The sequence below is a fragment of the Phyllobates terribilis genome, unplaced genomic scaffold (assembly GCF_046119375.1).
Source record: "Phyllobates terribilis strain yellow unplaced genomic scaffold, ASM4611937v1 Scaffold_8__6_contigs__length_399053987, whole genome shotgun sequence".
NCBI lineage: Eukaryota > Metazoa > Chordata > Amphibia > Anura > Dendrobatidae > Phyllobates > Phyllobates terribilis.
The window spans coordinates 133,563,612-133,578,739 of record NW_027362768.1 but is presented as its reverse complement, the minus strand read 5'-3'; the positions used below and the strand labels follow the sequence as shown (position 1 = coordinate 133,578,739).

Sequence of the window (15,128 nt, the reverse complement as noted above, 5' to 3'; positions counted from 1 at the left end):
CTCTCTGGGTCGGTACCCTTCTCTGATGCGCTGTCATTCTCTCTGATGCGCTGTCATTCTCCAAGTCAGTACCATTCTCCGGTGCACTGTCATTCTCTCTCTCGGTCGGTACCCTTCTCTGATGCGCTCTCATTCTCTCTGATGCGCTGTCATTCTCCAGGTCAGTACCATTCTCCAGTGCGCTGTCATTCTCTCTGGGTCGGTACCCTTCTCTGATGCGCTGTCATTCTCTCTGATGCGCTGTCATTCTCCAAGTCAGTACCATTCTCCGGTGCACTGTCATTCTCTCTCTCGGTCGGTACCCTTCTCTGATGCGCTGTCATTCTCTCTCGGTGGGTACCCTTCTCTGATGCGCTGTCATTCTCTCTGATGCGCTGTCATTCTCCAGGTCAGTACCATTCTCCGGTGCGCTGTCATTCTCTCTGCTGCGCTGTCATTCTTCATGTCTGTACCATTCTTCTCCGGTGCGCTGTCATTCTCCGGGTCGGTACCCTTCTCTGATACGCTCTCATTCTCTCTGATGCGCTGTCATTCTCCAGGTCAGTACCATTCTCCAGTGCGCTGTCATTCTCTCTCGGTCGGTACCCTTCTCTGATGCGCTGTCATTCTCCAGGTCAGTACCATTCTCCGGTGCGCTGTCATTCTCCATGTCTGTACCATTCTTCTCCGGTGCGCTGTCATTCTCCGGGTCGGTACCCTTCTCTGATACGCTCTCATTCTCTCTGATGCGCTGTCATTCTCCAGGTCAGTACCATTCTCCAGTGCGCTGTCATTCTCTCTGGGTCGGCACCCTTCTCTGATGCGCTGTCATTCTCTCTCGGTCGGTACCCTTCTCTGATGCGCTGTCATTCTCTCTCGGTCGGTACCCTTCTCTGATGCGCTGTCATTCTCTCTCGGTCGGTACCCTTCTCTGATGCGCTGTCATTCTCTCTCGGTCGGTACCCTTCTCTGATGCGCTGTCATTCTCTCTCGGTCGGTACCCTTCTCTGATGCGCTGTCATTCTCTCTCGGTCGGTACCCTTCTCTGATGCGCTGTCATTCTCTCTCGGTCGGTACCCTTCTCTGATGCGCTGTCATTCTCTCTCGGTCGGTACCCTTCTCTGATGCGCTGTCATTCTCTCTCGGTCGGTACCCTTCTCTGATGCGCTGTCATTCTCTCTCGGTCGGTACCATTCTTCTCCGGGGCTCTGCCATTCTCTGGGTCGTTACCCTTCTCTGATGCGCTCTCATTCTCTCTCATGCGCTCTCATTCTCTCTGATGCGCTTTCATTCTCTCTGATGCGCTGTCATTCTCCAGGTCAGTACCATTCTCCGGTGCGCTGTCATTCTCTCCAGGTCGGTACCCTTCTCTGATGCGCTGTCATTGTCTCTGCTGCGCAGTCATTCTCCGGGTCAGTACCATTCTCTCTGCTGCGCAGTCATTCTCCGGGTCAGTACCATTCTCTCTGCTGCGCAGTCATTCTCCGGGTCAGTACCATTCTCTCTGATGCGCTGTCATTCTCCAGGTCAGTACCATTCTCCGATGCGCTGTCATTCTCTCCAGGTCGGTACCCTTCTCTGATACGCTGTCAATCTCTCTGCTGCGCTGTCATTCTCTGGGTCAGTACCATTCTCTCCGGTGCGCTGTCATTCTCCATGTCTGTACCATTCTTCTCCGGTGCGCTGTCATTCTTCGGGTCAGTACCATTCTCTGATGCGCTGTCATTCTCTCTGATGCGCTGTCATTCTCCGGGTCAGTACCATTCTCTCCAGGGTGCTGGCCTTCTGTCTGATGTGCTGTCATTCTCCGGGTCCGTACCATTCTCTCCGGTGTGGTACCATTCTCCTATGCGCTGTCATTCTCCGGGTCAGTACCATTCTCCAGTGCGCTGTTATTCTCTCTGGTGCGCTGTCATTCTCCAGGTCGGTACCATGCTCTGGGTCGCTATCATTACGGCGATACCAAATTTGTCTGTTTTTTTTAAGCAGCGAAAAAATGCTGAAATTTAAAAAATATTTAGTTTGCGTCGCCATTTTCTGTGATCAGTAACTTTTTGTTTTTTTCCGTCGTTTGGGCCAGGTGAGGTTTTGATTCATACCATTTTGGGATACAGTAATGACCATTCGGGTATGCTTATTCTTTAATGTACGGTTTAAATTTTTATTTTGATCAGATTTTTCCTGGAACTGAGTACGAAATACGTTTATTTATTTTTTGATATGGACCTTTAGGGCTCGCTCACACTAGTGTATAAAAAAATCGGTCCCATTCTCATCCAGGAGACTGGGTGATTTTTTTCTCACTTGTCATCCGTGTGCAGTCAGTTTTTTTTACCCAGCAGCTAAGAATCATTTACAGTTTTCCATCTTACAGAATTGTAATGTATCCGTAAAAATCAAATGCGTTACTGACTGTCCATATGGCATGCGATATAATATATATTTTCACACTCCCATCTGATTTTGGAGTGAAATCACAGCATGCTGCGCTTTTTTTGTCTCACGGCGAATACAGCCTCATTGAATAACATTGGTCTGAGTGCTGTCCGATTTTTTTTTTTTTTTTTTTTTTATAGGATTGCAGTCATCAAATTTATATGCAAGTGTGAGCGAGGTCTTATACTCGGTCTACACACACTTAGGCCTCGCTCACACTTGCGTATAAATCAGACGAGTGTAATCCTATAAACAGATCGGATAGCGCTCAGACCAATGTTATTCAATGAGGCAGTGCACAGCTGCGTATTATTTTCTCAGCTCTATACGGCAAGAGGAAAAAATCCCAGCATGCTGCAATTTTACTACGAAATCTGCACAGTACGAGAAAAAAAATGGCATGCCACATGGAACATCAGTATGGCATCCAAGTTTTACAGCTACATTACAACTCTGTAAGATTGGAAACTGTAAATGGTCCTGTAAATGATTACTCCTGAGTATTTTGAGCATTCCGATACTGAAATATCGGGTATCGACCGATATTCGCTTTATCGGAGTTCCGATACTGAGTTCCGATACTTTTAGAATATCGAATACCGGAATCGGAAGTTCCCATAATGCCTGCGATCTGCAGTGTCTCTGAAGGATGACAAGCTGGATGGCAGCGCTCAGCTTACTGTACTTGTCATTTAGTGTTAAAGGATTTATTAAAAAAAATAAGTGTTTTCATGCACCGTCTCTTTAAAAAAGCCGGCCGGCAATTCAGCATCGGTACTCGACAATTTAGAATAGAAGAATAGAGCATCACACATAGATTAGATGCATAGAAACATGTCAGTCACATATATAAGAAGTACAGTGATAGTGTTGCTTACTGTACTTGTCATTTAGTGTTAAAATAAAGGATTTATTAAAAAAAAAATTGGCGTGGGGTTCCCCGTAATTTTAGTCTCTAGCGGAGGTTAAGCAGACAGCTGGGGCAGATGTTTGAAGCCTGGGAAGGGTGTAACACCCACGGAGCTTCCCAGGCTACTAATATCAGCCCCCAGCTGAATAGCCTTTACTAGCTATTAAAATGGGGGACCCCCAATAAAATGATGTGGGGTCCCCCCTATTTTAGTAGCTAGCAAAGGCTAGGCAGACAGCTGGGGGCTGATATTAATAGCCCAGGAAGGGTGCCATGAATATTGGCCCCCTCCCAGGCTAGAAACACCAGCCGTCAGCCACCCCAGAAATGGCGCATCCATAGGATGCGCCAATTCTGGCAATTAGCCTCGCTCTTCCCACTGCCCTGTAGCAGTGGCAGTGGGGTAATAGGGCTGGGGTTGATGTCAGCTTATAATGACAGCTGACATGAAGCCCAGGTTAGTAATGGAGAGTCGTCTATAAGACACCCCCATTACTAGCCCCATAGTCAAAGTTAAAAAAAAAAAGCACAAACACCCAGAATAAAGTCCTTTAATTGAAATAAACACACAATTCTTTATTGTTCTAAATTAAACCATACTTACCATCACGCCCATTCCAGCTGAAGCCAATGTCTTCTGCAATAAAAGTAAAATAATAAACCACCATCATCCTTACCTTTCCATGGTTCCCACGGCGGCTCCAGCTCTGCTACATTCACATGACAGGCTGGATCGCAGCCGAAAGCTGCCATCCAGCTTGCCATGCCGCAGACACTGAGAAGCGCAGGCATGCTTGCGCTCCTCAGTGTCTGGCTGTGACGGCATCCAGATGAGCTGAGGTCATGTCCAATGAACTCAGCTCACCTCATGCACGTCACTGACAGCGTGGGAAAATTCTCCTGCGCTCAGCACTTCAGCAGGAGAATTCTCCCACGCTGGGATGGCATTGAGATGACAGGCTGGATCGCAGCTGAACGCTGCCATCCAGCTTGTTATCCTTCAGAGACACTGCAGAGCGCAAGCATGCCTGCGCTCTGCAGTGTCTATGAAGGATGGCATGCTGAATGGCAGCTCTCAGCTGCGATCCAGCCTGTCATCTCAATGCCATCCCAGCGTGGGAGAATTCTCCTGCTGAAGCGCTGAGCGCAGTAGAATTTTCCTAAGCTGTCAGTGACGTGCATGAGGTGAGCTGAGTTCATTGGACATGACCTCGGCTCTTCTGGATGCCGTCACAGCCAGACACTGAGGAGCGCAAGCATGCCTGCGCTTCTCAGTGTCTGTGGCATGGCAAGCTGGATGGCAGCTTTCGGCTGCGATCCAGCCTGTCATGTGAATGTAGCAGAGCTGGAGCCGTTGTGGAACCATGGAAAGGTAAGGATGAGGTTGCTTTATTATTTTACTTTTATTGCAGAAGACATTGGCTTCAACTGGAATGGGCGTGATGGTAAGTATGGTTTAAATTAGAACATTAAAAAATTGTGTGTTTATTTCAATTAAAGGACTTTATTCTGGGTGTTTGTGCTTTTTTTTTAACTTTGACTATGGGGTTAGTAATGGGGGTGTCTTATAGACGCCTCTCCATTACTAACCTGGGCTTGATGTCAGCTGGCATTATAAGCTGATATCAACCCCAGCCCTATTACCCCACTGCCACCACTACAAGGCAGTTGGAAGAGCGAGGCTAAGTGCCAGAATTGGCGCATCCTATGGATGCGCCATTTCTGGGGCGGCTGACGGCTGGTGTTTCTAGCCTGGGAGGGGGCCAATATTCATGGCACCCTTCCTGGGCTATTAATATCAGCCCCCAGCTGTCTGCCTAGCCTTTGCTAGCTACTAAAATAGGGGGGACCCCACGTAATTTGTTTTGGGGTCCCCCATTTTAATAGCTAGTAAAGGCTAGGTATTCAGCTAGGGGCTGATATTAGTAGCCTGGGAATCTCTGTGGGTATTACCCCCTTCCCAGGCTTCAAACATCTGCCCCAGCCGTCTGCTTAACCTCCGCTAGAGACTAAAATTACGGGGAACCCCACGCCAATTTTTTTTTAATAAATCCTTTATTTTAACACTAAATGACAAGTACAGTAATCAACATTATCACTGTACTTCTTATATATGTGACTGACATGTTTCTATGTATCTAATCTATGTGTGATGCTCTATTCTTTCTGTTATAAATTGTCGAGTACCGATGCTGAATTGCCAGCCGGCTTTTTTAAAGAGACGGTGCATGAAAACACTATTATATATATATATTTTTTTAATAAATCCTTTAACACTAAATGACAAGTACAGTAAGCAACACTGTCACTGTACTTCTTATATATGTGACTGACATGTTTCTATGTATCTAATCTATGTGTGATGCTCTATTCTTTCTGTTCTAAATTGTCGGGTACCGGTGTATGCCGCTGCTGAATTGCCTGCTTTTCATGTAATACATTCTACATTATTCTTAGTTGTTTTCCTTCATGTAGAATTAACCTACAAGGAAAGAAAGGGTTTATTTTCATTCCGATATTTGTGTCCTATTGACTTGCATTGGTTTCCGGTATCGGAATCGGTGATATCCGATATTTTTTGGGTATCGGTCCGATCCAATCTGATCCGATATTTCCCGATATCGGAAGGTATCGCTCAACACTACTCCTGAGTAAAATAACAGATTGCACACGAATACCAAGTTAGGAAAAATTGTCCTACTCTCCTGGATAAGAATGGGACTAATTTTTTTTTATGTGAGTGAACACAAGGGCTATGTTCACACTTTGCGTTTTTGCAGCGCTTTTTTTTTCTGCAGGCAAAACCTGCTCTCTTGGCAGTAAAAAAAGCAAACTCAAAAATGCAGATTTTGCTGAGTGCAGCTTTTTTGTCAGGGTACATATGCATGCTAATAAAGTTTAGTGTATAAAAAAAAAAAACTGATTCAACTTCCTTGGGTTTTGGCACCAAAAACGCAGCAAAACCTGATACCTGCTTTTTTGTGGTGTTTTTGCATTGCCCATTGTTTTTGATGGGTGAAAAACGCTGAAAGAAGTGACCTGCTACATTTTGCAAAAACGCAGCTCTTTGACAACAGTCAAGAAAAAACCCAAGGTGTGTGTATGAGATTACTGAAATCTCATAGACTTTGCTGGTACAGTAAAATGCAACTGAAAATTTGCATAAAAAAAGCAGCAAAAAAGCGCAACGTGTGAACATAGCCTTGTACAGGAACATTTGCTACCTAAACTTATACATTGATGTTTATGTACATGTCGTGAATGCCACTGCCACAACAAACCCGTCAGTTGTACAGAAGTAATGATTCCGCACAATGTCTGTATGCAGCGCAGCCTTGGGGTTTAAAGGAAATATGACACCCCCTGGGATATATCAAACCTCTAATATGGGCATTCAGGTTATAGAAATGTAAATCTATACATACCTGTATGTCCCATATTAGCAGTGTGCTTGCAGAGAAATGTAGTTTTATAAAATTGGTTTTCATCTGCTTGGCGCCCAGGGGACGCCCAGAAATCTCAGCCTACCAGCTTATTTTGCATTTCCCTTCCCTCCCCTTCCCTCCCATTCCCTGCACTTCCCAGGGCTAATAAGGAGTCCTCCACTTTTCTACACTGCCCAGTACCACTTCTGTATATATACACTGCCCAGTACCACTTCTGTCCTGTATATATACATTGCACAGTACCACCTCTGTCCTGTATATACATACTGTACAGTATGGGTTATCCCAAGTTTCTTCTGAATAGGGGATGGCTTTCCGTTTGCTGTGGATCTTACTGCCAGGACCCTCACGATCCTGAGAAATGTAGCTTTGAAGAGCGCCATGTAAATGCAGCTGAGGTTGATGATTCACATGTGGCTCATCAGATAACTCCTTTAAAGAGAACTTGTCAGCAGGATTTAGCCCTATAAACTAAAGACATGGCCATAATGGCACTGTGATCCTTACTAAACTGATACCTGATGTGAAGGGATCTGCTCAGTGGTTTGTTATTGTCCCTTATTCTCTTCTTAGGAATGTTGGGTTTAGGTAATGACCATAGGAGATCCCTATTATATCCTTACTTGAATTGTAAATGCACCCGTACACATTAGAGAAAAGGTGGCTGAATCTAATATGTATAGGGCCCTCTTAATGCTCCACCAATAAACAATGCTAGGTAAACAAAGGATCCAGTGTATCGAATTTTCAAACCCGATCCTTTTTTCTTGTGGGAGATTCTGTGCCATCAGAGCTGTTTGGCAGTGACCTGCTCCTTTCTGCTTACTTAGGACGCATGCAAGTTTTGCAAACCTGAGTATGCATATGTCTAGGTAGGTAGTTTTGACAGAAAAAAAAAAAAGATTTTGGACAGATTTTTGGAAATGTACATGCCCCTAAAGATTAAAAAGGTTGTTTGGGCATAGGTATTTGATGACATATCTATAGAATAGATCATCAGTAGCACGTTGGTGGGGTTCTGGCACCCCATACAGATCAGCTCTTTACTTGCTCTGTCTGGATTTAAACACTTTCAATGAAGCTGAGCTTATCAGCTACACCCAGAGTGCAGAGGCCGCTACTGCAGCACAGCTTCTATTCAAAAGAACCCGGCAGCAGCCCCTACACTTTGGCTCCGTTCAAAGTGTTCATGTCTGGCCAGCAGCAGAGCAAGTAACACCTGATCTGTGGAGTAGCCGGGGGTCGGGCCCAACCGATCACCCATCCTGTAGATTGGTCATCGAATACCTAGACCCATACAACCCCCTTTAGTTACATAAATAAAACTGTTCTGGTGACTAGTCAAAAGCTGAATGTTGCTTTGTTTTTCATTTTTGGCTAGGCTTAGGTATTTGAACTTTTCTCTAGCAATGACTTTATAATTGATGTTGAATACTTTTTTAATTGTTATAGGCTGAAGAAGTAGATGAAGCACTTTTCAGATACCTTTCAGAGAAGTTAAAGAAGAAAAATAAGTGGACTGGAGTTTGGAAAACAAACCCTGAAGTTTTTTTTCCCAAATATGAAGCAGGTGCTACACAGTATGTTGAACTACTAGTTGAGGTATGTATTTGTCATTTTTGCTTTTATATTGGATATTTATTTTAATGTACTCACACACTAGAACATTTATATCTTGTTATTACTTAGACACGTCTAATATTTTTTATTATAAAGTTTTTGTTTGCGCATTGGTGCTCAGCACCACTAACAGTGCAGTTGGATAGAGCTGTGCTGCCTTTTCCCAAATATTGGGTAGTCAGGTCTACTCAGAATAAGTACTATCCTATTTGTCAGACTCCCTCTATCAGAAAATGATGGATGGCATATTACTAAGAAATACCATTTCTGTGATGGGAAAATAATTGACAGAGAAGGAGATTGGTCCTCAAGTTTTATTGAATAAAGATATCACTATCCCATTCTCGAGAAATGTATCAGTCGCTGTACCTTTTTTTGCATGGAACATAACACTTCCTTAATGTGACAAGTGCCTGACAGCGCAATTCAAGAAATGTTTTCTCATGTAAGGAAATCTTTGTGGTGTTGACAATGTGTAAACATTTTATAATCAGAAAATTGTCCAATACAAATTAGAATAAATTTTCTCAATCAAAAACATCTTAAAATCAACACAACAATCTAAACCGTGTCAGATTTGTAAAAGGTACATGTAAAAGCTTGTTTTACCAAACTAAGATGTGTCTTAAATGCACAACTTGCATTAAAGAATTGCAGTGTGTGAATATGAAGACACAACAAAGAAGATAAATCACAAGCTAAACCGGCTCTAGAATAGTTAATCTTTGAGACAGGTACACTTTTTTTCATTTTGGGCATGTGGAAACAGAGGTATAGAGCACTAGAAAGGAATCTTTGTATGCTAAACCAATAATAACACATTTCAGCTATTGTCAGCTTTGAGCAGTATAAGTTACTCTTGTGGGGAAAATATGCTTCCTGTGCCATAGTTAAACACTATTTTTCTGCACTTTAGAGTCAGTGTAGTTTAGCCATGAATTTCTAATATAGCAAGGAAGCTTGAAAAAAGGCTTTGGTTGTCCCATAAACAACATATATCACCTATCTACAAGATGGGTGATAAGTAATTACTTGGGTTAAACTACTGGGACCCCTACTGATCAGAAGAACAGGGGTCCCAAACTCCTCTGTGCTCATGAAGTGTTAGTAAGCTAAGCTTTGACAGGGAATCTCGGACCCCTATTCTCATGATCGTGTGGTGGTCTCTGTGTTGTTTCCCTGGCAGATTTCCGGTGTGCTATTCTGGATTGTAGCAGATTCATCAAATGAATCATAATGGATCCATAATGAATTACATAAAATTGCTCCAGTGTACACAGACACTTACTATGTATATCAAGTTTAAGTAATTTTAGATTTTGTGACTGAAATAAATTTGTCTAGAACCACGGGCAACTTGAACCCAACACTTGCTGTGCAATTGCAACCAGGTATGTTTTCTCTGAAATATGGTGTTTCAGAGTAAACAAGCTTTGAAGAAATGTGCGGGGACAATGGCCGTGATTGAGCAAGTGATTGCGCTAGAATTCTGGCGTAAATCGCTTTGAAAAGTTGCTAAATTTTGGCACAATTTAGCAACTTAGCTTTTCACTCCAGTTTTGCCCAGCTCTGCCAAGATGGCTGCAATGATGGTGTGATGCCAAAGCTCGTCTAATTTATGATGTTCTAGATGTACTTTACACCAGAAATCTTACTCCTGGCGCATGCCTCTTAATGAATCAGGAGCCTCTGAAGAGTGGCGTGCGTCTCATAGATTAGAGTAAGATTTGAGATGTAAGGTATGCCACAGAGGTGTGGCGTCATGCCACTAGTCCCCCCCCATTTATACCAAGCTGGCGTTAAAAGCTACATTGCTGAATTTTTGCGCAACACAACATTGCACAAAAATGAATAATGAATCAGGATCATCTGACTCCAAACGAGCTCCCTCATCTAGACTGGCATTTTTCATACTGGTCTTGATGAATCGGGGCCTGTATGTTTTGATTGACTAGTCTGAGGTGGGTCCCCATCCAGCTTCTCCCCAATCTGCTCCAGTTGACTGACAGGTTTCTCCCTATGCATGTACATTGGTAAAAAAACTGTCAGTCAAAGTATCAGGGCGGGCAGAAGCCGACTTTTCTAAGTATGTTTACTCTGAAATGCCATAGGATTTCAGAGTGATATACAGCTAGCTGCGATCACACAGCCAGTATCTGATTCATGCTGCCTGTAGTACGGGCAACATAAATCTGATGTCGGGTTTCTTTTAAGACTGTCATAGAAGATGCATTATGAATCCATGGCTGAACAAAACTTTCCAACTATAACACCTGATCATCAAAAGTACACAGCAATTAGCTGATTGCTGAAATGGTTGTATGTCATAGAATAATTTATAGTGTTTTTTCCCCCATAATCTTAAAAATCATACACTTCCTTTTTGTAGGTTACAAACAACCCTTGCCCAAGTGTGTCTTCTTACTTAACAGCCAAAGTTCATATTGAAGAACCATTTACTTCAAATATTGCTAACATGCAAAGGGAGTTGATTGATGATTTTTTGGAGCAACTTGGTCACTGTGTGCCTCTGCTAGAGATCTACCCTACTAAAGGACAGGATGATGCAACATGTGAAATTGCACAAGCCTTGGACATAATAAGGTACAACCATTTGCATGCATATGATGCAGTAGGAAGAGTGATATAACTGTAGTGGTAAAAGGTGTACAATATTAAGTCTTATCTGTTTTTTGATGTTTTATTGTTGAAAATGGAAGGCACATTAATATTGCTGCTTAGTTGTTAAAGTGATTTTTCGCCACTTAGATATTGATGACCTCTATCTAACGATAGGACATAAATATTGTATCGGTTGGGTTCGACATTCAACACTCTAGCTGATCCGCTGTTATTAACTCCAGCATCAACTGGATATAAACCGTGTAATAAGTTTAACTACACTATTCTGTCACACTATGTATTGGCTACTAAATAGAGTGCTAAACTAGTGTGTCACTTTGTATACTGTCTACATCCTGCTGTTGCCGATGGTAATAGCAGCTGATCGTGGAGGTGCTGGGTGTCCATGTAGGTCATCAATATTGGATTAGTGGAATTCGAAGTATAAGTCCTCAATTAGAAAGTCTTGAAACACCCTTATAAGTTGTAGTGATTTTGGATTTGCCTAAAAACTCAGGTCACTCAACATGATAAAAACTGACGGGGGAGTTTGTCATCTTCAAGCTATTTTTCTTATGTAATTTGTATTTTTTTCATTTTGTATAATTACAAGCATTACATTTATTAATTACTTTTACCATTTTTTTGTCGTACTTTTACATCCTACATGCCACTTTTGCCTTTTAGCAAACAAAGTGGGCTTTACATTGGTAGTGAATCCTGGCAAATTTCTGAATTGTTACATTTAAAAATAAATGTGGCAATTTGTGCCGCAATTCCGCTCCATCATTGCATAATGACGGTAAATTTCCTTCGCAAACTCCCTTTTAATACAACTGGTATTTAAGAATTAAATGTAAAAATTATTAAAGGGTTATTCTTTACATAGAGCTTCAGAAATTCTCTATGAATATATTGGGGGACACAGCTCCCACCCTTTCCTGTTCTTTATCCGGGGACAGTTCTGTTGTATGTGGCCTATGTGTTTTTCTTCCCTAGATTCAGATCATGTTGGTTTCTGGTTGACTTTTGGTATAGAATTTATACTGGTTTTTGGTTAATGTCCTACTGCTTTTTGCACTAGACTGAGCTGCTTAATTCATGAGTGTAGTGTGGCAGGGCGTATACCCACGGTCCTGTGTCCCCCAATGTATTCAATATGAGAGAAATTTTACGGTGAGTTCACAATCAATTTTTTTCAGTATCAGCAATTTTCTCCTAACCATGTTTTGACCTTGTCAGTAGCGATTACAAAATATTCCTTGTCTGGTATGAGTATGCTTTTTGTTTTTAGGCTTTACAGACTATTATTTTTGGGTAGTTAGATATCTTGCTATATTTAATCTTTTTTTTTTTTTTTTTTTAATCGTCCTTCAATTTTTGTTAGGCGGGTCTGTATACTTTTTTTGTTCTTTTTATAGATTCTTTTTTGATTACCTTTGGAGAGACTGGGATAATGAGGAGAAGTGTGAAAATTATGATGTTCTCATAGAAGAAAGGATCAAATTGTAAGTAGCTATTTATTGAGATTCATTTTATGTGTGTTAACCTTTGATTAAAATTGACTATAAAGGTTTAAAGGGGTATTCATCTCCTAGATCCTATTCCAAAGTATAGTAGGTGTAGTAATAATAATAATATTAGCAAATACCTCCAATTAGAAATGTAGTGTAGTTCTTCTGATTCACTATGTTGCTTACGCATGTGCAGGGCATTGCAGTAATTTAGGCGGAGAGGAGGACGCAACGAGAAAACTGTATAAGGATACAGAAGACAAGACATAGAAAGATGGAAACTGAGACGATAAAATTGCTCAAGGTCGTTTTGACCACTACCACGATCAGCCTTGTAGGTGGGGAGTAGCTGGTGGGTCTTACTCTAAGTAGTAGTCAGCAGAAGTAGACGCTCTATAATTGTGACTAAAGTCTGGTATAACTAGTCAATTTGGGCACTGATTGGGGGAAAGTAACGGCAAGGGAGGGACATGCTATTGTCGCAGGCCGCAGAGTGCTCTCAAAGGAAATTATTGCTACTTAGGGCACAAGAAAAATGTTGACCTGGGGGGGGGGGGGTCGGGCAGGCTAGTGTGCGCAGTTCTCTCTGAGGAGGAGAGCTGATGTCTGGAGTGGAGCCCTACCGGTCCTGGGATTGAGTGCTGACCGTGGAGGATGGTCCAGGCTGCAGCACTGTGAGTGGACCAAGAGTGGACACGCTGAGGCTGCATGAACCAGGCAGCCAACATGCAGAGGGAAGATGATGGCACCCAGGGAGAAGGGAAAGGGCAAGCACAGGCTGATGCATGTGAAAAGAGCCTGCGTGTGAGCCTGATTGGCTGTGAGAGCCGGGGCGTGGCTGCTTGAGTGGGCTAGGTCTCAGTGAAGCAGCCTAAATTGGAGGCCTGGCTCCAACGGGAACACCCAAGGGCTGCAGGCAGAAGATTGGAGCCTGCTAGACCGCCATAGAAGTCAGGACCTAAAATAGAGGCCCAGCTCCAGGGAAACAAAACACGGAGGGCCGCGTAAGCAGGCATGTGGAGTCGATAAGCCAAACCTCAGAGGAGATATCGGGAGACAGAAATTCCAGTAAGGACAGGCAAAGGGGGTAGCCTGGACAAAAATAAATAAATCTGAGAGTACATGTGACTGCGTGGGGCGCGGCCCAAAAACCATGTGGAGCCAGCACAATGGAGCAGGATACAGGGAAGGAGCTAAACTCACCTGTCTTGAAGAGGCTAGATTCTGTAACACACAATCTTTTGATCAGGAGTCCTATGCAATACCATTGCAGCACGCGGTGAGCATCCCTGCATTCTCTTAGCTCCATGCAACTTGCCACGTTTTCGGGGTTAGGTAGGCAGGAGGCAGGGGATAAGGACCGTCGGCACCAGTACCTGAACTCCGACTGTGTCAGGAAAGGATTCTGCCATCCAGATAAGAGGTGATTTGGCCTGACCCTTGACAGACACTGCTCTCCTTCTTTTGTATCAGGACAACAAAGAGGCCCATCCTCCTTTCCCTATCTTTAGGAGAAAAGAGAAAAATATTAGCAAAAAAATATCAAAACCTCAGGCCTGTCAGGCCACAGTAAGGCTGTGTGCCCACGATGCGTTTTTTAAGCGTTTCCGCAGCGGCAGAAAACGCTGTGCACATGCTGCGGAAATTTCCGCTGCGGATTATCATTGCGGAAAAAAACGCAGCACTACCAATTATTTTGCGGAAGCGCTGCGTTTTCGCCGCCATTGACTTGCATTAGAACGCATGTATTCCTCTTCACTAGATAAGCACATGCGGAATACATACGTTCAATGTGCGGATGGTACCCAGGTGTGGAGGACAGGAGACTCTCCTCCAGACCCAGGTACCATAGAAAACTGTAAAAAAAAAAGACTAAAATAAAAAATAAATGTTATACTTACCTTCTGATGGCCCGCGGTGCGCTCGTCCTCCGTTGCCGGCAGATCGCGATGGACTGGAGGACCTGCTCTGACGTCATAGTCATGTGACGGGTCACGCGACGCTGACGTTGGCAGGTCCTTCAGTGTACCGCGATCTGCCGGCAGCCAGGACCGAGCGAAGCAAGACTCCGGGGCCCATCGGAAGGTAAGTATAGATTTATTTTTTATTTTTAAACATTCTTTCGGTCACAGTATATAAATCCATGCCGTTTGCATGGATTTATATAGTGTGACCAAGTTGACAAGAACTTTCCAAGTGATGCTAAAATCGCTTGGAAAGTGCTTGTCAACCTGCATGCGGAAATGCATGTGAAGAATGTTTCACATCCGCATGTCCCTGGCAGGAAAAACACATGTACAATCCGCATGCGTTTTTTTCTGCCAGGGAGATGCAGAAACGCTCAGGAAAAATCCGGAGCATTTCTTCATTGTGGGCACATAGCCTAAGTTAGACTGGTTTAGTCCGGTGTCTGCAGGTAAGTGTAATCTGCAGAAGAGGAGCCAAGTTTTTCTTTAAGTGTAATTCTTTTGTACCAAATATGTTACATTTTTTATTCCTTTTATTTTTAATGGTAAAATAGGTATGTTTAGAATTTTAATATATACTGTATATACACTGCTCAAAAAAATAAAGGGAGCACTTAAACAACAGAATATAACT

At 43.1% G+C, this 15,128-nt stretch overlaps 1 protein-coding gene across 1 annotated transcript in view; it reads left to right on the top strand.

The window, feature by feature from the left end:
• The first annotated feature begins 8,222 nt into the window (after positions 1-8,222).
• The window catches only part of SHCBP1L (SHC binding and spindle associated 1 like), an 83,839-nt gene continuing 76,933 nt past the window's right edge, over positions 8,223-15,128 (top strand). Inside the window, exons 1-3 of the mRNA XM_073642611.1 lie at positions 8,223-8,373; positions 10,781-10,995; positions 12,435-12,521. Of these exons, the coding sequence (XP_073498712.1) occupies positions 10,868-10,995; positions 12,435-12,521 (215 nt within the window). The 5' untranslated portion in view covers positions 8,223-8,373; positions 10,781-10,867. The remainder of the gene's footprint in view (positions 8,374-10,780; positions 10,996-12,434; positions 12,522-15,128) is intronic.